Below are 25,077 nucleotides of genomic sequence, written 5' to 3'. Positions count from 1 at the left end.
GACTTATTTAGTTGGTCATTTTAGAGCATTTGCTAGCTCTAAGTCACAGTAAGTCTTTCATACACAACTATTTTGGCAGCATTATGTACTTTTATGTCTCAAAAAAATGCTGCTTCTTTAATTATCTCAGTCTTTGAAATACCATATCTCTTGTAACTCTTAAAGAAATCTCACCAAAGTCTGAGAAACAGAGATGCAAGTTCTAAGAGAGAATTACTGTGCTCACGTATGTGATCAATTTTGAAGTATTCATAGGCTACTCTGCTAAGTAGTGATAAGTAAATTTCAACCATTTTGGCAATTTGGCCTCAACCCTGAGTAGCACTCTGGACAGGCAAAAGGGGAAGTTGAACCAATTCATTCTTTTCCACCCTATTTTCCATAGGCATCTGATTGGCCACAATGGAAACAAAAAGTTGGAGAAGACACACATATTTAGTGAGTCTTATTCATTATGCTAACAATAAATAGATAAATTAATTCAGCAAGAAACTTATGTTTCATTATCCATCTAGCAAAAATGATGTATAGAACTTTTTGATTTAGAAATTCTATTTGAACTGTTGCATTACCAACGTCCCTTTAGTATATATGTTTAATGATTTGAAAATGTTTTGAATATATCTTGTTTCATGTGTGCTTCCTACCACCTGGAGAAATTCTCCTTATAAGCAGGTTGTAAGCTCAGCTAAGATGCCATTTTGTTTACCCTTTTGTTTGGATGTTTTCTTATCCTTATTGTTACCTTGGGCTTTCTGGATTTCCATGCAGAATGCTTTCATTGTATATGTTTTGTTGACTCTGAAGCTATCCTGTCCAAAGCCATTTTTGTCTGCTTCAGTGTTGCCATACTGGAGCTGAGGATCAGGGAGGGGATCTGAAATAGAGGGATTTTTGTAGCCTAAACAAAATACTTTCTCTTGGGAACCAAGGACAGTCTCACACCTGGTCGGAAGAAGGTGAAGTGATGCCATCCAGTTGTCGCACGACATGATGATTGGAACATGTGCCTGATTGTTTTGAGAAAGTAGAAAAACTTTCACTTTTAATGAGGTGAAAACCGCGGGAGTTTCAGAGCCGGTTTTCGCCAATTATGTGCCAATATGATATTTCTAATAAAAATAATCTTTAAGGAACTCGAATGTCGACTTCCGGTGGCGTTTCCGTTGACGATGGATCAGAGACTGCGATCATGTGCAGCTTTGATCCGTGTTTCCCTTGTTGGAAGGGTCCCCATGGGACCGGAGTCACCTGACCCACCTTGGAGGGGTAGGGGAAGATGGGGAGACCACCAGCTGGGTCGAGGGGAGCTGTATCTCCCCTCTCTAGCTAGGTATTATTCCCCTGGAAGACAGGGAGAAACGGCAGTCAAAATGACTACCCTGAAGACGGAAAGCTGCCAGGACCCTAGGTTTTGCACTGGAGCGGTGAAGTGGTGAGCAACGTGTAACCAGATAAAAGAATTGAATTTTTTCTTAACCCCAAGACGTAGAAAGAAAGTGCCCTTGTGTAAGAGTATCACAGCGGCGAACAGAAAATAAGAGGAAAATACAAGGTAAACAAAATTGGAGTATAAAAAGTTACAACAAAATTAGAGACTATATTTTGAATAATATAAATTGGCATTAATTAAAATGCTGGATAAAATGCTGGACTTGCCTGGAATTGGTTCTTATTAAGAAAATTAATCTTGGAAATGGTTGGAAATTAATGTTTAACATAATTAAAAGAGAAAAGAAAAGAATTTTGAAAAGTGGAAAGTGATACATGGTCAAAGATTTTTTTTCCTGCAAAAACTTACGGAAATTTATTGGACTCATAACTGTTATGAAACAAAAGATAAATAAAATAATACGAACCCCGGAAATTTTTAAAAAAGAGGGAGAAACTCAACTAAGAGGATATACAAATGCAATTCCCTGGGATTGTTGGGTGTTGATTGTGAAAGAGACAGAAGGATAACAAGAGAAAAAAGATAAAAGGAAATTTTTGGCAAGGATTGCAATAAAAAACTTTGAATATTAATAACTCAAGTGATTATAAAAAATGGAAGAAATAAGCAAAGACTTTAAGTTGGAATTTCAAACTGTAAGAGGAATGCTGAGAGAAAGAAGGGAATTATTGGAAATATTGGAAAAGAAAATAATGGTGATGGCAGAAGAACAAAGAAATTCCAGTGAGGCAGAGTTAAAGGAAGAAGAAAGAGGCTCAGATAGACATGGAGAACAAGAGACACTGCCAAAAGACACTAAGGAATTAAAACTATGACATTGATGACAGAGTCAATAAACAAAAGAGAAAACGCTCCCAGGATTAAACAAAAGAAAAAAAAATATACAAAAAGAAACTTCAAAAAAGAGAACAGGAAAGAGGGGGGGAGAAGATGGGCAAAATGTTAGAAGGAAAGAAGGAAGATCAGGGAAATTTAGGAAAGGGAAAGTTGGCTAAAATTTAAAAAAATAATAAAGCTGAAAAATTCAGAGATAAGGGTTAAGGGATTCTATAAGGGGGATACCACATGGAATATATGCCGGTACTTAGTTTAAAATTTGTTTCAAAATACCTTAGGAATGTATAATTACATATACATATATATGAATATGAACTGTATATAAAACGTGTTGTTATGAACCTTTTTCCTTCTTCGAGGATTAAAACAAGGGAATGGAAATGAATTAAAAAGTATGATTATCAATGATTATAAGTAAAGTGTAGATAAAATGAGAGATATTAAGAAGTTATTTTAGTGATTTACCAGAGGGGATATATGCAATTGACTATATATACCGTTGATTATTTAATGGATATTAGAATTGTTCAACAAGAATATTTTATTATGATTAAAGTTGGGAAATGGAAAATACCATGTGGATCTTAAATATATTGGTTTTACTATATTTTTACTCTTTTTAGATTGTTTATTATATATCTGCTTATAGAAAATTAAGGACAATAATGTGTAATGTAAAATAAAATAGGTGGTAAGCTGAAAATGGAAATAATAGGGGATAAAGAATTGAAAACTTATGTATGGATGAAATGATATTGATATTGAATTAATGAACTGAAGTATGAACTGCAAATTTATTTAAAGATGAATGAAATGGATAATAATATGAGTTAATATTATATAAGATTAATGGAAATGAAAATATGACTATGTACAAGTGTTATAATCTGGAAACATGTTGCTCACGTGAAAAGATGTATGAAATTTAAAAAATAAAAAACTTTTTACAAAAAAAAAGGAACTCGAATGTCTTGCTTGCAATGGATTTATAACTTGGAGCCTGACATGTTGTTATTTTTGACCATGGATGGGACAGGTCAATGGCAGCCATGCCTAGTCATCCCCACTCAAGTGGCTTTCCTTTGGTAGGCTTGGAGCTTTGTGGTCAGGATATTGCCTAGTGGAGACCATCACTTACTTGTAAATGTCAGCTTCGTTGGGGGAAGAAAACACCTTTGCACCATCAATTCTCTCTAAATAGCTCACTGTTTTTGTGCTAGTATAAAAGAATATACAAGGACAAGCGGGCAGGAGTCTTCTGAATTGAAACCACTGGTAGTACTTACATGTAACTCTGCTACTTCAATGCTATTGGAAGCTGAACAAAACCACATACATCTGATAAGTCCAAAGTATTTTATTGGAATGCAGGGCACCCCGTGATGTTACAAAACTAGTTTTCTTATGTGGCATGTGAAACAGGGATTAGTGGAACAAAGTGATTAATCTTATTATGCAGAAACAAAAAATAATAATCAAGGAGTGTACTTTTTGTTTGGGAGAAAATTTGGCTTTAGTGGCTAGGATTTTTGAGAGTTTTAACTTCAACGCATCTGGCTTTTTAAGGTATTTAACAGTCAAAAAACTGAATTTGCATTTTATGCATTGTTTTTAATAATCATAATAGCATCAGTGGTGATTCCAGTTATTGGAACTAATGCTTTTTCATATGGAAAAGAACCTGGCTGGCTTTACCCATTTGCAGATTTATTATTTTTAACTTTTTAACTTTTGATTTGAAAGAAAGCAGTAATGTTTACTTGTCGAGCTAAGGAACAAACTCATTATTTGCAGGCTAAGCTTGCAAGATTTATGCCATTGTTTAGTGAAGTAATGAATCAAGTCATTGGTTTATTGATGGAATCTTCAGTATGAACGTTGCATGAGAAATGTGAAACTAAATCCAGTACATTTGTCTACTTGTCTGTGTAACCATTGGTAGAAACAGAAAGTTCACAATTGCTGTTGCATCATTCTGTGGAATTTTGCACAAGTGTTTGCACTGTGGTACGTAGCCTTAGTTTTTTTCTACTTTTGATTTTTGGCTCCAGTCTTAGGTGCCTTGCTAATTTATTTGAATTATAAGCTACATTAAATTTCAGCTTATATTTTAAATTCATTGTAAGTTCCTGGCCAAAAGCTTTTTGTGCTCTCATAATTACTGGCTGGAGAACTCATCCAGTGTCTTAGCACTGTTAATCCTTGCCCATGGCAAAGGCATTTGCAAAATCTGATAGTTTCATTCAAATGAGGAAACAAGTTGTCATGCCCCTGGAGGAGACTGACTCTGAGGGAGAGGAGGAACAGCCAAAAGGGAGTGGAATTGTGGCTCCAGAGGTTGTGGAGGAGGCTGGGGAAGGGCAGAGACCGGCTGAGCAGTCAGAGGAGGACCCAAGTCCATCCCCTATCCATCCTAGGGCATGCAGGGAGGAGAGGATGAGGGAAAGATGTGGTCTATTGAGGAGGAGAGGTCCTTGATCCTCTTCATGGGCTGCAGCTGTGACAACTGGATAAGAGGACAGACATGCGTACGGGCGAATGATGGAAGCAAAGTGTGGAAATATCTCTAGTTTATGGTTCCTCTCTGAGTTTGGCATCCTTCCTAGTTTGTGTTATCTGTGGACGCCCTCCAGCCCTTATCTTGCCTAGTTTGTGTTGCCTTTTTCCTTCTTCTTGTAACTGTGTGGGAGTTTTTTGTCTTCCATGAAGAATATTTGGAGCTTGGAAGCAAAGTGAAGGAATAAAAAGGGGCTTCACCTGTTTTCTGTGACTGTTTTTGTTTTGTATCCCACCCTGTGGGATGTATTGTGATGTAAGCTCAGTTCTTTTTGCACATTCATATGACATCATAAAATAAGTGGTGAAATCTGTGCCTGTTTTGTCATTTTTGTCCTCTTGCCATGCTTACACCCAATGGCCTTCAATTCTCAGAAGCCAGTATGTCTCAAAGTGTAGATATATCAGGGTCCTTTTGTATCCCTCAAAATCTCACTGGAGTGTCAACATACTGTTCTTCTAAAAAGATGTGTTTACGAAGCATTGTTAAGAGAATTAAAATGGAGTTCTGAAAATGAAGGAAAGATGATCTTGAAAATGATAAAAAAAATTAAAAGATTAAAAATCCTTGCTTCCTCCTTTAGTGCTGGGAAAATTAGGAAAGTGCATATTTAGCAAAGGTTGCAAATGGTGATTATGTGATTGCAAGTGAAAATCGGTTGCTAAGCATTAAGATTGTAATCAATTGAAAATGGTAATAAGATATGGAATGGTATACAAAATGAATATGAATTTGAATTTGTGTCTGTACGAAGAGTTGTAACCCAGGACCAAGCAACTTTCAGAAAAGATGTTTTTTATGTTTCCATGTTTTGTGTTTTTGTGTGCTTATGTTTGATTGAGTTAATAAAACCTTGGAGGAATGTTAGAAGAGGATAATTGAGAATAAAAGATAGAAGAGAATAAAGCAAGTCAGAAGAAAAAATAAGTATAATGAATAAAAACATATAAAATAGATAAATATAGAAAAGAAATATAATTGAATAAAAGTAAAGGGAGAAATAATGAGAAATTTGAAAGGATATGTATGTGTTTATAAGGAAATGTGTCAATGGTATATAAAATGTTTTATTTGTTTTGTTAAAATTTACAAATAACTTTCAGAAAAGAGGTTTTATGTTCTTATGTTTTATGTTTTGTTTGTCTTTAAAAACTAATAAAATTTGTTTTTTTTTTAAAAAAAAGATTGTAATCACATGACCACAGGGGTGCTGAGACTGCCGGAACCCCAAGGACCAGTTATAAGCAGCAGTGTTCAGCACGGTTATAACTTCGAATGGTCATAAGTCAAGAACTATCTGTTCAAGGGTTGCACTGCTATCGGGAAGACCCAGATTGAAGTCCCCGCTTGGCTGTAGAGCTAGTAGATAACTTTGACCCAGGCATTTTTCACTGCTTTGAGATGGATAATAATTAGGGGTTGTTACGTTCTGCTTTTGAGTTCATTTTTTTGAAAAGTGGGATAGAAATGTAAGAAATAACTAAAAACATTTCTGTGTTTATATGCTGGAATTTTATACAGTTTCAAAATCAGGAAAAGGCTTATGAGAAGCCCACAAACAGAAGGTGGAACCAAAGGTTGGTCCAAGGATTATTGCTTCCTGAGAACGTGATCAGAATTTTATTTAGGATATTTTAACACTGACCTATAATAAGAGTCTTTCTTCCCAAAGTCCATGTACACAAACTAACTTTGACAGTCCCAAAGGTGCTTTTCAAAATGCAAATGGAAACTCGACTTCCTTGGGTTTCTTTTTTTCTTTTGCTTTTTTTTTTGCTTGAAAACATTTTGCTTCTCATCCAAAAAGCTTCTTCAGTTCTGACTTTCATTTTCTGGATGAGAAGCAAAATGTTTTCAAGAAAAAAAAAACCCAAGAAAATTGAGTTTCCTTTTGAAAAATACTTTTTGGTATAACCATGATCTAGATGATTGTGAATCTCCATAGACATTTAATTTGACAGCTGGTAGCATCTTATTTTCCTACAGGTCATGAAATAATATTCACTTCCTCATATGAAGCACCCTGACCTGGGTGCCCACATTGCAGCCCTGGTCAAAAGGGTCCAGCAGAGATTATACTACCTGAGACTTCTCAGGAAACAACAACTGAATGAGAAACTGCTGGTGATCTTCTACCGCTGTACCATAGAGAGCATTTTAACATATTGCACCTCTTTATGGTTTGCCAATTGCACAGTGGCAGATAGGAAAGCACTCCAGAGGGTTAATGTCATTTCCCAGAAGATCATGGGTTGCCCTCTCCTCTCTTTGGAAGAGCTTTATACCTCCCGCTGCCTTAAAAATGTTCAAAATATTCTCAAAGATCCATCTCATCCTGGGCACCCTTTTTTTGAACTATTACTATCTGGTACAGAATAATAAAAACAAGGACAAATATGCTGAAAAACAGCTTCTACCCCAGGGCAGTAGCTCTTTTGAATTCTGCTGTATAGTACAGTGCAGTGTTGCGGGTTTGGGGTTCAATGTATGGATTGTGAAGGATGTGTGTTTGTGTTTATTTTCATGGTCATGATGTGCACTGAAGATGGTGTTTGATTTTGTCATACAAGGTGCAATGACAATAAAATAAACCAGTTACCCTGCTAATATGGAGAGACCAAGCCAGAACACTAGTTCTGATCATTCAGCAGAGAGGAATAATTCTCTGTGCTTTGGCCATTTGAGGCACTTACCTGCTTGGCTTAATTCTAGCTGAATTCCACTGGTTTGGCTGGGTTCGGGTGAACCAGTAGCTCTGAAGATCAACTGGGAGCGAACTGGTTCGCTCTGACGACCAGCTGTTGGGCCTACCCACCTGCTCTGGCTGTTAATCTGTGCTTTATATCCGGGTTTTCCAGCTCAGTTGTTGCACGCAGCACAGCAAATTGCAGCACATCAGCTTTTTTTTTACACAGGCTTGCAGCAGAAGGTGAGTTGAAAACACTGTGCACACAAAGTTGTTACACCGGTTGAATCTCACTCCTGGGGAGTCTCCATAATTCTAGTGTGATAATGTAATTTCTATGTCACTTTGCTTCTCAAACTAAGGGAAATAATCTTGACTCCACACAGACAGACAAGGCACCAGAATATAAACTGACAGGAAACAGCACTCCTTACTAGCACTGATGATGTTACCTAGTGGAGGTAATAAAACGTCTGCAAGAAAACAAGCAAGCTCAGAGAGCACCAAAGACCACCAATCTTGACTCTGTTAAATTATTTGCAAACTGGCATTAGTTAAACTGAACATTTTAGTTTTGACTATGGTTTAACAAACAAACCACGGCCTGACGCACCTATAAGCCAAAAGTTTAGAAAAGCAGTGATGATTCACACATACTAAGTCAAACTATTATTGTTGTGTAATACCGTGTGTGAATCCAGTAATTTTCTTACATTTGCTCTGTTGAGTTTGAAAGAAAAATAAATGTCTTAGATATCTTTTGGTTCATCTTCAGTCTTTATCCAATAATATTGCTGAACCCTGAAGTCATTACTTTGTTGCTTACAGCTTTTTTTCAGTGGAAAAATAGATGTCAATTTTCATATAGTTTCCTATGAAGGATTTTTAAATTTTTATCACTGCATGCCAAAGTTTTTTTAAAAAAAAAGCTTTTCAAGCATTGCCCTTGGATAGAAGTAATTAAGTTAAGCATAGGAAAATAGTTTTAAAAAGACATTTTTATTGCTTAGGTTTTTTTATTCCATTACAGAACCATGCTATTTATTGTCTTAGATTAACATTCTTAAATTGAAATTCAGCGATTGATTTTTCACAAAATTGCTTTGTATACTGTTCAGTGCACTTGCCCTCTTTACTAAAATATGTTCTTAGAATGTAGAGATGGCAGTTTTTTTAAAAAAAAATCCATCTTTTTCCCCTTTCCATGAAATATATGAGAATGTAGTATTCTTCTTTATCTCCGTGTCTTGCAAAATTTACTCTTCTCCCCCACCTCATTTCACAGGCCCTTCATAATGTCCTTCTAGGTCACATGCGAGGGAGGATTTCAAATGGCGAGAGGAAGCCTCTTGTACTCTCTCTGGGCCATGTGATCAGGAAGACAGAGATTGGTGCTTTTGTTGTCTTCCGCACCAAATTTTGTGCCATTATATTCCAGTTTTGGAGAGCTATTCTACTGATGAACAGATAAAGTCTTAAGTCATTTTGCTTATTTTCAATGTTCCTTTTGGGGAAAAATACTAATGGTGGGAGTTGAAATTCAGAGCTTTGTTTTGTAATCAGAACAAAAAGTGTTAAAAATGAGTTTTCTAGAGAAAATTGCTAGGTTCCTCTGGCTATTTGTCTCATAATAACAATTTGGTTGAATCCTAAAATGTGCCCTCAGGGCTGTTCTTACATTACCATACATTGTTCAACTGACAGGATTGAGGGGGTGGGTTGCCTTTGTTTTCTGTGATATAGTATTTTAATAAATGCAAGGAATGTGTGCTTCTTTCTGGAGACACACTAAAAACTACCAAAGTATCATTGTGTTGCACAGCACTTTTATATGATTAAAGAGACATAAACAGTCAATGGCAAATAAGGTTTGCTTGACAAAGTTGATCCAGAAATATGTGACAAATTAAATCCAAACAGCTATATTGCCAGATGAGTAGCAGAATATCAAAACACTAACTGCTCCTAGTAGAAGTTGCAGTTGACGGGAAGGGAGAAAGACAATAGAAACCTGTTTCCTAGCTACCGAGCAAACTTTCCAGCACCTGTTCCCTCTTCTCCAATCCCTGCTCTGTGGCATATTCACTCATACATGTTGACAGCACATTAGGAATCCGTTTCTAATAAAAAATATTTACAGAAATGCAATTAGGGGTGAACTGCCCCACAAAAGTATTGCAGACTGAAGATATTTTTTCTTATCTGTAATCATCATGACTGATATTAATAAAGAGCTATCTGGTTGGAATAAGGTTCATTGTGCTCAAAGCATATTGTTTGTTTGTGACAGGTTGCAGTGGTGCAAGGAAGTCACCCCAAGATTTGAAAGCTAGATATTTTCCAAGTATGCGTGACGATTAAATGATAAGGCTAATGGGAACTCTAGTTCCTCTAGACCAGGGGTATCAAACTCGCATCATCACGTCATCGTCATGTGAAGTATTGGGACTTTTTCCCCCCTTTGCTAAACCAGGAGGGGGTGGGGCCAGCACGTGATGCATCCGGCCCGCAGCCCGCAAATTTGACACCCCTGCTCTAGAGGTTGCCTAAAATTTTCACACCAGATATGTGTACTTTAATTTTCCTCTATTCTAATAGCTACTGCGTGAAAGCAATTTGAATTAGTTTTCGTTTATTGACTGTAAGGTATAGACTAGCAATACAGATATGTCAGAAGTTCTGAGAATATATCGTACAATGAGCCATGGATAGCCTTTGGAAATCTATTACAGTAATATATTATACCTCAGATGTGTGTGTGTGTGTGTGTGTGTGATTGTGTGTGTGTGATTGTGTGTGTGCATGTTCCTTCAAGACAGTTTTGACTTCTAGCAGCTTTCTGGAAAGTCCCTGCGGTTTTCTTGGCAAACTTTTTTTGGATGTGGTATGTCATTGCCTGCTTCCCAGGACTGAGAGAAAGTGACTGCCCAAGATCACCCTAGTTCCTTGGGCTTTGTACCTAAGGTACTAATGGTTTCCTAGAACTTATGGTTTCTAGACTGATACCTTAAACAAACTGGTGCTGGGTAGGACATATATTATGTTATAAATGAATCACTGCTGAAAATACGGCAAAAATATTTTGATTGTCTCTCTTTCCATAATCTTCTATTGAATGGCAAGAATGGAAAGAAATTGTTGTTGATTAACTTGTAGCTGAAGGAGTAAGAAAATCATGGTGATTCATGGTGATTTTTGCAAATGCCATTTTAAATTCAAATTAAGATGCCATAGTATCTTCCTCCAGCATATACCAACTTCCCTGTCTAGGCTTATTTAATTCTTTCTATGGCGTTGCCTCTATAGCTATGTAATGCAAAAGTAGGGAACCAGAGTCCTGGAAATACAGTGGCCTTGAGCCCAACTGGGAATGACTTGCAGTTCTACTCCACAGTGAAATAACTTGCCTGAAGAAGTTGTAGGTAGCAATACCACTCAGACTTATATACCGCTTCACAGTGCTTTACTCTTCAAGTGGTTTACAGAGTCAGCATGTTGCCTGCAACAATCTGGGTCCTCATTTTACTGACTTCAGAAAGATGGCAGTCTGAGTGCTTCGTCTCTGGAGGTTTTTAAGAAGAGATTGGACAAGCATTTGTCTGAAATGGTATAGGGCCGTGATGGCGAACCTATGGCACACGTGCCACAGGTGCCATGCAAAGCCATTTGTGCCGCCACGCGAGCCAGGCAAACTGGCCTCACTGTGCATGCATGTGCCTCCCAGCTGATTTTCGGCCTGTTTGAGGTCTTTTTCGGCCTACCAGAGGCTTGAGGACAGCTTCTACAGCATTTGCAGGCCGAAAAAATAGGCCCATTTCACCTATTACTTCCTGTAATACCGAAACTGATGAAACGGGCCTATTTTTCGGCCTACAAAGGTTGCAGAAGCTGTCCTCAAGACTCTGGGAGGTTGAAAAAGGCCTCAAACAAGCTGGAAATCAGCTGAGAGGCACAGTGCAGGTAAGGGGGCAGCAGGGAGGATTGCATGCGCATGCACAGCATGCATTGCCTTCTGGGTGCTGGCATGTGAGCGCGCAAGCACTAGCATGCACACAATTTTTGGCACAGGAGCCCAAAAAGGTTAGCCACCTCTGGTATAGGGTTTCCTGCTTGGACAAGAAGACCTCCAAGGTCCCTTCCAATCTCTGTTATTCGGTTATTTCTATTTTTGAAGCTCCTAAAGCCCTGCCTGATTATAACTATGGTATGATTTCACCCTACAAAGAACTGTAGAGAAAACTATAAAATAAGCCTAATAAAAACATCAAATGTTCCATCAAATGTAGACTCCTTCCATCCTATGCCTGCCTTATGCATGATGGAACCATATCATTTCCTTTTTAGCTACAGACCCTTATTTTCCTGCTCAGTGCATCCCCCTGCCACAAAAAATATTCTATTCCTTTTCTAGGCCATGCTTTCATTTTCTGATGGGAGTTTCTGCTTTGGAGGTGTCAAGGCTGATGAATTCATAAGTAGCTTGTGGTGTGGTGAGAAAAGCAGTCAGCAATTAATTATAAAATTGCTATATGGTAGAAAGTGAACCAGAAAAAATCCCAGTGAGTTCTAGAATTGTAAAGGGGAAAAAAGCTTATTAAAACCAAGAGCCAGCACCATAACTAATCCAGATACTGTTCCTGCATTTATTGCTGGAAAAGGAGGTGTTAAGATTTATATAAAGTAGTTCCAGAAAAAAAGGCTGAATGGTGAGGGAGTCAAGGAACTTTTACCTTTGTTCCAAGTTAAGAATAGCTGCATGATATGAAAGCCTGAGATAAGATGATTTATGTTTAGAAATAAACAGTGAAGTCATCTTAACTTTTCAAAGTACTACTCCCTTTCAAAGAAAATGTCATTTCACCCTGCTTGCATCCAACTTTGTTTTGCAAATATTACTGAAAGATTTGGAGGGAGGGAGGGAGGCAGTAGAAAAGGCCAGGTGCAACATGCAGATGGAAGTTAAATTTAGGCCTTGACTACAAATGGTATAAGATTTGACCAACTGCAATGCTCTATATTTTTGGGAGTGTTAGCAATTGATACGTGTGGCAAGTTTTGCGTTATATCCTTGAGAATCCACCTTGTAGGCTATTTGTGATCAAATGTTTTAATGTCACTAATTTCAAATAACCTACTGCAGTGTTTTTCAACCTTGGCAAAAGCTGTGCTGGCTGGGGAATTCTGGGAGTTGAAGTCCATACCTTTTAAACTTAAAGTGCATGCATCTGTTGGAACGAATTATTGTATCCAATCATAATTCCAGATTAAGATGTCTATTTTAGATATTTCTTCTCTGTTTGGTAAAGATTGGAATGTATATATTTCTAAAGATTGAATATAAAGGTATTTTACTCACTTGTAGTCCTTAAATGGTATTATTCATTATACATCTTCATAGATAATTCTTTTTATTGTAAATGTGATCAATATCTAAAAGTTACAACCATCTGTTGAGCTTCCATTCTTAGTTTGCTATTACCATATGGAATTTGAGGTGAGGTTGTTTAAGACATGGGAAACCACTCACAGAAGCAAACCCTATGCTTCACTTTTCCTTTCACTTTTTTACTTTGTTAATAGAATATGACATAGATGATCTAATTTTATTACATTGTCTCCAGATGGTGTGATGAAGAATGTTATATATATTGTAAGAATCATTCGTGTGCATAGAAGGCCATCGTTTTGCTGAGTACTAATGCTTTTTCCAAATGGAACATTGTTCTGATGGTGCATTAACAACAAAAATAGGTTAATGTGAAGGTGTTTAATTAATACATGTTTATAAATGAGCAGAATATTGTCATGTTTTATTGCTTGCCAATTTTTATTGTCAATTTTCTTTCTTGGAGTTAACTGCAAAATTATGAGAATGCTAGAGGTCAGCAAGCTGAATTATCAAGACAATTCTTCCTGCCAAAGGGTTGTGCAAGGTGTTTTCAAAACAATTAGATATAAACAATACTCTCCTTGGCATGGTGTCTTGGACAGCTACTGCAGATATCTAAAAACAAAAGAATGAAATATGAATTAAATGAACGAATGAGAAAAAACAATTCTCATTGCTGGTAATACAGCATATCCAAATTTCCTATTTTTATCAGTTGCACTCCCATCAGAGTTAAACTGGTTGCTTTTTTTTTTTTTACTACAGTTGTCTAACTGAGAAAGAAAGAAAGAAAGAAATTGTTTTTACACACATAAGCCTTAGAATCCAGGTGCAAACAGAGTAAAAAGAAAGAACATTAATAACCATAATAAATGTATAAGCAAACCACATTTTCAGATACCTCCAAATTAGATTAACTTTATGCACCATTGCGTCTCTTATTGTTGTTGGATTACAGCTCCTTTTGTCTTGCGCTGTTGAGTTTGGATGATTGGGAATAATGGGTGTGTACATCTTGGAAGAAGTTGGGTTTGCAAAGTGGTAACTTGGTCCTGGAAATATGTTGTAATAACAGTGACAGTTGAAAGAATGAAGTCATATGTCCCCATAATTGACAAACAATAAGAGATTTATTGAGTTGTTGGCTTGGCATCAGAATAGGAGCTTTTTGCCCTTACCTGACTTAATTATCAGTCTTGTATGTCTATCATGTTATAATTTCATTGCAACTGTGTCAACAGGGTTCCTTCATAGAAGACAATGAGGTTTAAATGCAAATAGATAGAACTACCCAGAGGGCTGTAATACAGTAGAACCTCTGGTCATGAATGCTTCTGACTATGACCAAATTGGGTTCCGACCAAAAAATTCACAAAACTTTTGAATTTGGTCATGAACACATACTCGGGTGGTGATCAAACACGACCCCTGACCCAAGAATTCCTGAAGACAAAACATTAGAAGACAAAGAAATTGCCAAAGTTATGGAACGAATTATGGTCGTATAATTCTGTATGTAGATGCCTCTGTTTAAAACCGGGGGAGTAGCTTTTTGACCCTCCTGAATTAGAGCTGTATGATGAAGAATTAATTTGACCCATGTTAACATCACATATTTTCAGATGAATAGCCAGCAGAAAAACCTTCATTTATGGTTTGTGGTTTTTTCCTTCCTAGCTTTTAAATTTTATTCTATTCATTTATCATGATTTTTACTTTTTGAAATCTTTTCCCCTCTAATATTATAGCATATTATAAGTTCTAATTATTTGTTCTGAACAACTTTTCCCTATTACTTGATTTCCGATGCATCTGTTACAAAGAAGTCCACATGTGCCTTATTGGGGTTGATTTGGTGGATCATGTCATGTTACTCCCATTAAAGTCCATCGGCAGATTTTTTTCCCTATGTCTAGATTGAGTAACATGTTCAGCCTATTGCACTTTGAGCTAGTGCTGTTGGAGCTCTACCACCTGCTAGCATAGGGGTGTCAAACTCAGGTGCTTAAATCTGGCCTGTGGGGCCAGCCTGGAAATAGCAAAGGACCACCCTGCAGTGCCTCTGGCAGTGCCCCCCCCACGTCATTTTGGCTGACAGAATGCTGCAGGAGACGTCTGTTCCATCTCCTAGTCCTGGCCAGCTCGCAGAGGAGAACTACAATGCTGATCTGGCCCTCAAAGAAATCCAGTTTGACACCCCTGTTTTAGCAGAAATTCTGGTCATTTGCTGGAGGCCAGAGTTTAAGTCAAACAACAACAAAATCCAAGCTCTAACTGTAGTCTCAGCCTGACCTTGACAGTAGTGTAAGAATGATTTTAACTTTTTAAATTTATTTTAGATGTTGCCCAACTCCAATTGAGTCTGGAAGGCTCGCAGTATGAACAAAATGTATTATGTTTCTGCTAATGTGCTCATATGTTATTGTCTGCATTTGATCAGTTAACTATTCTAGTTTATATATTCACATTCCATTCTGAGTTATAAAAACATAATTCTGTCCCTGTATTGGAAGTGTATTTTCTGTTTTAGAGCACATGATGGACTTCACCTATTTCTTAAAATCTGCCGGTACAAGCTATTCTTCAACATGCTTCTCATTTAAAATGTAGCTTTTCTGCCCTTGTGCTTCAAAATGTTGGAAGATATGGTCTCCTAAATCTCCAAGGGGGAAAAGGAAGTTAGCCTTTATTTCTTTGCAATATAATGCAAGACACAGCCTTCAGAGGGGTTAGATTTATGTGCATTACACATTTAAAATGACAAAAGAAAGAATGGAAAATGAAAAACAAAGATTCTGTGTTAGGGTTTGTTTGTTTTTTTGCAAAGAGTTGTTAGTACAAACAAGTTATCTCATTTTAGATTGCTTCTGTGAATCCTGATAATGTCTTAATTTTGAGGTTTTAAAAATATTAAAATAAAATGTGTGAATTGTTTCAGTGCCATATAGTATCGCTGGTTATACTTTTTTCAGTGTCTTGCTGTAATTGCTATTTAAAACTGACAGTCTTTGATGACTCATAAAAGATTAGGGAAACATAATAGAGATAGTTTGGTGTAGTGATTGAGGGCTAGAAAGCAGATCATGAGTTTTAATTTTACTTTGGCACAAAACCAGCTGGTTAACTTTGGGCCAGTTACTCTCTCAGCCCAAGGAAGAAAGTGGCAAAGCACTTCTAAAAATCTTGCCAAGAAAAACTGCAGAGACTTATCCAGGTAGACACCATAAGTCTAAAAACTGACTTGTGTGCATGCATGCTGCAAAATATAAATTAATATAGTATTTCTCCTGAACAATATAGGTGTCCCATATGTATTGACAATATATAAATTATCTCTGATGTGCTATGTGCTATATTTTTCATTCTACACTCTTAATAAAAAATCTTTTGTGACTTTGCTGTTACTTTTCCTATTCTTGTTTTGAGCATGTTATTGGAATCAGTACAATCGTGAGGCAGACTTCTGAGAATGAGAAACAGAACTAGGAACAGCCATTTTTAACAAGACCAAAATATAAATTATAGTTAAGACAATGTTACAGTGGAGAAATGTGAAACATGCCAGCTCTTGAAACAGGACCCAACTTATAGTTCCTAGGATTTATTGCAATAAAGTTGTGCTTTCTATTAAACATGCTTACTGAAAATGTCATTGGAGAATTGTTATTTTTTAAGTTGATTTCCCAAAGTAGTAACTAAACATAATGGATGCTGTGCAACCAGTTCTTTCGATCATCTGGTAACATGCAGAAGCAATCACAGCTGATTTTCTATTTTCAGAAGCACCAATCATGGACAAAAAAAATTTCAGTGGGTTAACAGTTAATGTCATATAGTGTTCGGGTCCTACAGGCAGTGGCAAAGAGGAGAATTTGATGTGAGCTGCTGTTTCATATGCAGAATATGTAGGAGAAAGATATAATCGCACAAAGAACTGTCCGTTGTGCTGAAGTTTGCTTGCTACATTTACAATGGACTTTTTTTATTGTTGTGGTTTGCTATCAGATATTAGAGCCTGCTGCTCTAATCATCCATCCATAATGGAAGCAAAGCAGAATTCTAATATATTTTCCTTGAGAATGGGAACTATATCTTTATTTCTGAAACATCCATTGTTAATTAAACTACAAATACTAACAAAACCAAATCTGAGATAACAGATTTAGAAAAGCTAAATTAGAAAATATCTGAATAAACCAAGGATGCAGACCCCCTATTTCACTGTTAATGTAGTTAGAACATGTGACTTTCTGACAGTAAATATCTATAGGGTTTGAAAGTGATAGTAATGAAACCTCTTCTTTGCGTGTCATAGAATTGTTGAGGTTGTCTAGTAAGGAAGTTACTTGGTTTCTTTGGTTTAGCTGTGATGATTTTCAATTTAGATCTAATGTGTCCTGTTTTCTTCCTGGGCCTAGTTTGTTTATTTAGTAGGTTTAGAACAGGGCTGTCAAACTCATAGCCCAGGAGTCAGGTGCGTCTTACACTGGCCACGCCCACATCCGGTTTAGCGAAGGAGAAAGAAAGTTGTGATACGTCACGTGACATCGCTATAATGATGCAAGTTTGACACCCCTGGTTTGGAATGAGATGTTTTGTAAATTCCTGATCTTGGACTTGGCAAGCCCTGAAAAGACTGTTACAGAAAAACTGAGGCGGGAATGTGTAAAAGCAGCAGATGTAGATGCTAGAAACAGCAACCATTAAATAAAAGTGATTGTATTAATTTGAAGCAATCATCTAATTATCTAGCTATGATTCAATTCACAGCTAAATCACTTAGCTCAATGTTCTCACCTCCTCCCACCTTTTAAAGCAACGTCTTATTTTGCTTCTCAAAACAGCACAGCTAAATACAGCGTGGTGACATTTCTACCTCGATTCCTGTATGAACAGATTAGAAAAGCTGCAAATGCTTTCTTCCTCTTCATTGCCTTACTGCAGGTATGTCTATATTGAAATAAAACAACTGTATCTGTACAGTGGCAGGTGAACAGTCTGTGACCACCAACTCTTGTAGCAGTGATGAAGTTTCATAATGCATAAGCCTATACGATAAGTTTGCATGATGAACTCAGTGTAGTCCAACAAATGTATGTAGATCATTTGTCCGTTTTATGCTGAAACTTAATAGCACGGGTAAATTGAACATTACCCTAGAAAATATAATGATAAATTCTTTTAGCCTATTGTTATACACAATAGGGTGGCACGATGGTTCAGCGGTTAAGACACAATGGCTTGTCAACTGGAAAGCCCGGGTTTGAGACCCGAGTGCCATGCAATGGGGTGACCTCCCATTGTTCACCTCAGCTCCTGCCAACCTAGCAGTTTTAAAGTATGCAAGTGTGAGTAGATAAATAGGTAGTGCTTTGCTGGGAAGTATTTTCATGCTGGCCACATGATGACAGTAGCATCTCTCAGACCACACAGGCTCCGTCAGCTGAGAATCAGAAATGAGCATCACTCCTTGAGTTAGTTACAACAGGGGAAACCTTTCAACCTTTACATGATAGTATTAAAGCAGGGAATAGCAAAATAGAAATATTGGAAATCGCAATCATATCCAAAAGCAGACTTGGAATTTGGATTTTCCAATATAGGTTCAACGATTTCAGCTGAAGCTCAGAATTGTACAGGTCAGAGAAAATAAAAAGGCAGCAGTCATTTGACAGTAATGTCAGCCAATCAGGAAGCTCTCATTATTTAACAAATAATAGGAGTCAATCTTGAACATACTAATACTTTTTTGGTGTCTGTATTTCCTGCTTTTGGGGCCTCGGTTGTTAACTGAGTAGAATTCTTATCACATCTGATTGGGCTGGGATGATGTGCGCTGCAGTTTAACAACATCAGGAAAAAAAAAAGAAAAAAATTGGTTTGAGTAGAGCTTTGAACTTTGATCACACATAATCCAATGTAGTTACTTTAGTTAGGCTCCAATATTATAGGCCAATGGTGGCTAACCTTTTTGGGCTCCTGTGCCAAAAATTGCATGCATGCTTACGCTCACGTGCTCGCATGTCAGCACCTAGAAGGCAGAGTGCAAAGCCTACAGAGGCTTCCCTCAAGCCTCTGGCAGGCCGAAAAAGGCCCGAAAATTAGCTGGGAGGCGCACGCATGCACAGTGAGGTAAGTTTGCCTGGGGCTCGCGAGCCCGCACAAATGGCTCTGCGTGCCACCTGTGGCATGCATGCCATAGGTTCGCCATCACAGTTATAGGCTAATGACACTTCCTAGTATGGACAGGGTTACTCAGAACAGCTGCAGGTAGTTTCCTAAATATTTTATAAATTTCCATACATTTTATAAATTCTGTCAAGTCATATTTTTCTGATTTTGGATCTCTGGCAAGATAAATCTTTGGATCTCTAGCAAGATAAAGGTTTATTCTGAGTGCTGAAGCAACATAAAAAAAATAAGATAAGAATAAATTCCTCAGTCATGTGCCCACTCTAAATTCCCCCATCTGAAATTAGAAAAAAACTACTTTTCTTTTGTAATATATACTTTTCTTCAGCAGTGCCATCTCCTTTCTTTGAATACTTTTCTACATACATACATTTCTTTTTCAGCAAATTCCAGAGGTTTCCCCAACTGGAAGATATACTACCTTGGTGCCATTACTATTTATTCTAACAATTGCTGGCATCAAAGAAATCATAGAAGATTATGTGAGTATAAATTTAGATTTTGGAAGAAATGTCTCTCTCTTTGCAACGTAGCAAGAAGCAATCAGATGTATAAAGCTACTTAATTTGCATGATTACTCAAGTCACTCTAATAGTAACTCCACTTTGAGACAATGCGATACTGAAGATTAAAATTAAACATAGTTATTTTTAATTTTAAAAAATACAACAAGATAAACTAGGAGTGTACTTACTATCTTAATAATTAGAAAATAATTACAGATAGTCCTCAGTTTAGCACTGGTCACTTAGTGACTGTTCAACATTACGATGAACCTCCCTAGGGATAATATTACAATATATGGAAAGGTTTATATGCTATAAAGAAAAGTTTTCTAGAATTTCATGTGTGAAATTGCATAAGTAGCTATGCTATGCAGAAATGCAATGAAAGGACAGTTGTTCATCGCTTGTACTAATTGCTTTAATGCTAGATTAGCCAAAAAGCTGTGAAGATATTACTGAATGTATTCAGTATATTACATATTTAGTATATCAGAATATCAAATATTACTGAAATAACATTCCCGTCAACCAGGGTTGATTATAATGGCTTGGATTGATGGGAATTGGGATTCTGTCTAAAATATCTGGAAGGTTATGGATTACCATTTCCTGCCCTATTGTGTGATCCAGAAAATGATCCAACAGAGAGGATATCCAAGCATTTTTCATGGGAAAAGTCCTCAGGGTAATCTTCAACATTATCATGTAGCTAAAACAAAAAATAATAGTTGATGTGAAAAACTTTATTATATGAGGTACTACAGAGATAATACCAGTTAAAGCCGACAATATGGGACTAAGTAAATTAAAAAATTGATCTGAGTAAAAACCCTAATGCTGCTGAACTCTGTAAGTCTATAAACTACCTAAATGAGCGAATAGCTAGGAATCAGAATTAAACAATGGGGGGAAAACAGACATTTAATACTAAGTACATTCCTTGAACATAGAACTGCCTAAACAACATTGGTGAAAAATCCAGTGTTATCTATTCTATGAAATTTCTTGATATATTGATATATGTCAGTGGAGTAGTTTCTTCTCTGTATATATTCCCTCAATTTGGGGAATCATCTAGATATGATTCAAAGTAGGAAGGTGAATAAAGGGAAGTAGGGGAAGGGAAGGGAAAGGAAGCAAAGGGAAATAATCAAACATCTCCTCAACTTTTCTTGGCACAGTTGTTAAATGAATCCCTGCAGTTGTTACGTTAATAACACAATTGTGAAGTCAGTCTGGCTTCCCCATTGATTTTGCTTGTCAGAAGGTCGCAAATGGCCTCAGGGCAGTGCAGCCCTCATAAATATGAGTCAGTTGCCAAGTGTCTGAATATGGATCATGGGGCCATGGAGATGCTGCACCGGTTGTAAGTGTGAAGAATGGTCATAAATCACTTTTTTTTTACTTTGAACGGTCACTAAATGAACTGTTGTAAATTGAGGACTACCTGTAGAAGGATTCATATTAATGCGTAGGAGAGAAAAGCTTATTTATGTATTTATATCCGCCTTTATTATTTTTGTAAATAACTCAAAGCGGCTAACACACATGATACTCCTTCTTCCTTTTATATTCCCCACAACAACAATCCTATGAGGTGAGATGGGCTGAATGAGAAACTCCAATATATTATATTACATATAATAACTGCAGCAAGAATAGCCTTTGCCCAGAATTGGAAAAGTGAAAGCATTCCCTCCAATATTTTGATAATAAAAAAGGTTTTAGAGTTTTAGAATACTCTACCTGACTCTGTGGTTTCTTCCCCAAACCCCAAAAACTTTAACCTTAGACTGTCTACTATTGACCTCACCCCTTTCCTAAGAGGCCTGTAGGGGGCGTCCATAAGCGCACCAACGTGCCTACCGTCCCTGTCCTATTGTTTCTTTTATTTTTCTTATATGTACCCATTTCATGTATTCATAACTATGTAACTATAAGTACCTATAATAGGTACTTATGCCTATTATCTTGTAAGTGATTGACAAATCAAAATAAATAAATAAAATAAAAGTGTGCAGAAACAGATAGGCATTCAATGGAAATGAAGGAGAGAGAAGAGACAGAGTACTACAAAATTTGGAATTTATGGTATAATTGGATGCAAGGTAGACACAAAATAGAGAGATTAAATGAAAGGTTATGGTGTAATGAAATAATTTGGTATGAATAGGCAGAACTATGCATAGTTATGTATAAATATGTAAATAACTATGTAAATATATCAAAATATGACATAAATCAAATGTAAAATAAGTATAATAATATTTAGTAGTATTCTATATACTTAAGAATATGTCAAAGTGAGTGAACACTACTACAAGTATGCTGCAATGAATGGAAATATGTTTTTAATTGTTTTTTAATTGTAGAATTTGTTTAATAAAGTTTTTTAAATATTAAAAAGAGAGAGAGAGAGATGTGACTGACCCCAGCTGGCTTTTATGCCTAAGATGGGAGTCTCTTGGCTTTTAGCCTGGCATCTTAAGTCCAAACTGGCCAAACCAAACTGGCTTCCCTATAATATTAACACGTACTGGAAACATTAATGAAGCCTTTATGTTTTGTCTTAATCTTTCTGGCCAGTTTCATTCAGTTGACTATACCTAAATGTTTGGCTTTTTTATTTCTCAACAGAAAAGACACAAAGCTGACAGTACAGTGAACAGAAAGAAAACAATAGGTAAGGCCTTTTATGTTTCTCCCATACAAATTATATGGTAGGAAGGGTTATAGCCTCCTTAGAGGAATAGTTATATCTGGTTTTATTAATGTTTGGTTTATAGTTAACTGTGAATAATATGATCCCCAAGTTTAAGAATCAGGAGAAAGCTCCCAATTCTATAAATGGGAATAGCTTGCACTGAGAGTTGTATCTCTTGCCTTTGTACTGTGAACATTAAGGGCTGCTAATTTTCATTAGGTGACTTTTATTATAAATTATGTAAGTATTTCTCATATCATACTTTGATTTGTTTTAATAATGTTTTGCCTTTGCCCTGTAGCTATATCTTCTGAATTATTTGCTGTACCTTTTAAGGTAATAGCTAATTCAGTTCTAAATAAACGAATATGAGAACCAATTTATTGCTAGTCAGTGATTAATACCACTAGTTGCATAATTTAATATTGTACTCTTCTGTCTAATTTATGTGGGTAGAAATAACATCGATTGGGTTGAAGCATTTAATGACAACAGAGCACTTATCTGGAAATTATCACTGAATTTAATGATTATAGACGGGCTTTATTAAGTTTCAAAGAAAGATAAAATACAAAATAGTGAAAACAGAAAAGATTAAAAAAGGAGGGGCAGATCAAAGGAGGAAGAAGTTAAAAAGTAACAAAAATAAAAGAGAGAATACAAAGGAAAATTGAGTTCTGACTTTCTTCAGTACACATACAAATAATCTTACTTTAAATTAAAACAAAACATATAAACAATATACAAAGTTAATAAAAAAAAAACCAAAACTATATAGCAATGTAACCGCCTACCCTAAGATTAAACATAGACCTTAACAATGTACAATACATGTGTCTTATAATACACAATATTTCTACAATCATAACAAATCTAATGATCAAATCCTAAACTCAAAACTTCATTTATTTTTCTCAAGCAAGAAGTCCAAAAGTGATCCCCATATAGGAAGAAAGCTAGGTAAACTATCTTTTATCAAAGTAGTCAATTTTGCCATCGGTGCTAGTTCCATTAATTTCACTATCCATTTGTGGGAATTTGCATATTGAATTTAATGACATAGAATGCCACTTTGTAAGTAATTTCAGTATATTCAGGTCAATTCTCTTAATGGTTTTTAACATGGCAATCCATATCTAAGACAGCAGTAATAATTACACTACTGTTGCAAGCTGCAATTTTTTAAATTAAGATACACAATGTTAACAATGAAGGTTTGAAAATACAAAAATTGGCCCACTCACAAACTACAGTCTCAATTTGTAAGGAGAAACTGAGTAGCATTTTTTAAAGTTGAAATTAACCTCAGAAAAGGGCACAATACATTAGCTACTTCACCAATAATGGAATAACAAAGACTGTTTTCTGACTCATAGGCAGCTCTTGATTCTGCCAATCAGAAATCAATATGCAGCAATGGCATTTTCTTGCCTTAATGCATGTATTGTGGAAAGGAAGAAAATAAAAGGAAAACAGTTATGGTAAAACACAAGAGGAAAATCCTTCGTAAAATTTTGTGAAGGAGCTTTGATTGCCAATGAAAGATTTACCCAGAAGTACTCTTAAGAATGCTGCCTTGTCCTTCACTGCCAGTTCAATGAAGAAAAGACAGCCCTAGAAATGAGTCTGCTGGTAGCATATGGCAAAGTTCCTGAATTCACATTGGGTAAGCTGGAGTTCTGATTATAAGCAATCCACATAAACTTATCTAAACCTTCTCAAACATCAGGAAGGCATCACTTAATTGCCCATAAAGTAGAAAATACTACGATAGATGGATGAAGATACTTTTCAGGTCCATTGAGCATCCATCTACCCTGGTTCTTCTGAGTTCTTGTCATATGTTAACTTTTGATTTTCAAAGGAAAAAATATATATTTTTCTTTCCCTTTTCCAGTGTTAAGAAATGGAACATGGGAGGATATCATGTGGAAAGAGGTAAGAATTATTTTTAAGATGTTCTGGGAATTTGCAGGTCTTTGATGGGATGATAAAATTATGTTGATCTTCTTGGGTATTTACAGCTGGGCACCATGAATTTTATCTGAATATTTTCCCATTGTGTATTCATTACCATTGTCAAGAAAAGCTTATTTATATGAATGTATATCCTTTGAACAATGTAGATGTACAGTATACAGCTCCTTGTCCATGGCAGTATGGAGAAGATGACATCAAACTTCTAAATGGCATCTATTATTTCTTTTTGATTACCTCAGAATCTCTTGTACAATTAGTGATTTTGTTCTCTGAGGAGGGAAGATAATACTATCTATAAACAAAAGGAGACGTTGGAAACTCATACAATTTTAGAACAACATTGTGTCCCCTTGCCTAAAATCTGTATTCACTTAGCTGGAATTAAATTAATAGAACTGGGATTAAGGTAAGGTAAGGAGAGGAAAGGAAAGGAAAGGAAAGGAAAGGGGAAAAAAGACCTCTAAAACAGGTCACATAAGCCTGGGTTACATGCACTGGACATAAAATGTTGGCACAGGGAGGGAGAAAACAAAATGAGGAATGGAATTACAGATCCTGGAATAGGCCATGATTGTCTGGCTATAATTGTGCATATGAGTGCATCAGAGTACAATTTGATGCAGATCAGATTTATAGGCTTTAAATCTTCATTCTGATAAGCAATTAATAATGCATGTCTTAAATCTTTTGAGGAAGAGAGCCAGTAATCCAATTCGTGAAATTAACTGTATAAGGTAACACCCAAGAAAGTACGTCTCCTGAAATGGAGGGAA

General features: G+C 36.3%; 1 protein-coding gene and 1 long non-coding RNA gene across 29 annotated transcripts in view; one reads left to right on the top strand and one right to left on the bottom strand.

Annotated features, from left to right (window-relative positions):
• The window catches only part of ATP8A2 (ATPase phospholipid transporting 8A2), a 346,608-nt gene that overhangs the window by 39,884 nt on the left and 281,647 nt on the right, over positions 1–25,077 (top strand). For all 28 annotated transcript variants that reach the window (XM_087937192.1, XM_026708935.2, XM_026708941.2 and 25 more), the window contains 4 exons: positions 17,767–17,866; positions 19,498–19,596; positions 22,258–22,303; positions 24,222–24,262. In XM_087937192.1, coding sequence (XP_087793318.1) covers positions 24,231–24,262 — 32 coding nt within the window. In that variant the 5' untranslated portion in view covers positions 17,767–17,866; positions 19,498–19,596; positions 22,258–22,303; positions 24,222–24,230. The remainder of the gene's footprint in view (positions 1–17,766; positions 17,867–19,497; positions 19,597–22,257; positions 22,304–24,221; positions 24,263–25,077) is intronic.
• LOC148125261 (uncharacterized) overlaps positions 13,324–25,077 on the bottom strand; it is a 43,547-nt gene continuing 31,793 nt past the window's right edge. The window contains exon 4 of the long non-coding RNA XR_015744279.1: positions 13,324–13,537. This is a non-coding gene — a long non-coding RNA (uncharacterized LOC148125261). The remainder of the gene's footprint in view (positions 13,538–25,077) is intronic.

The sequence above is a fragment of the Pseudonaja textilis genome, chromosome 7, assembly GCF_049901715.1.
Source record: "Pseudonaja textilis isolate UNSWEBS1 chromosome 7, rPseTex1.2, whole genome shotgun sequence".
Taxonomy (NCBI): domain Eukaryota; kingdom Metazoa; phylum Chordata; class Lepidosauria; order Squamata; family Elapidae; genus Pseudonaja; species Pseudonaja textilis.
The sequence above is the reverse complement of the archived record's forward strand: the minus strand, read 5'-3'. Positions and strand labels throughout refer to the sequence as shown.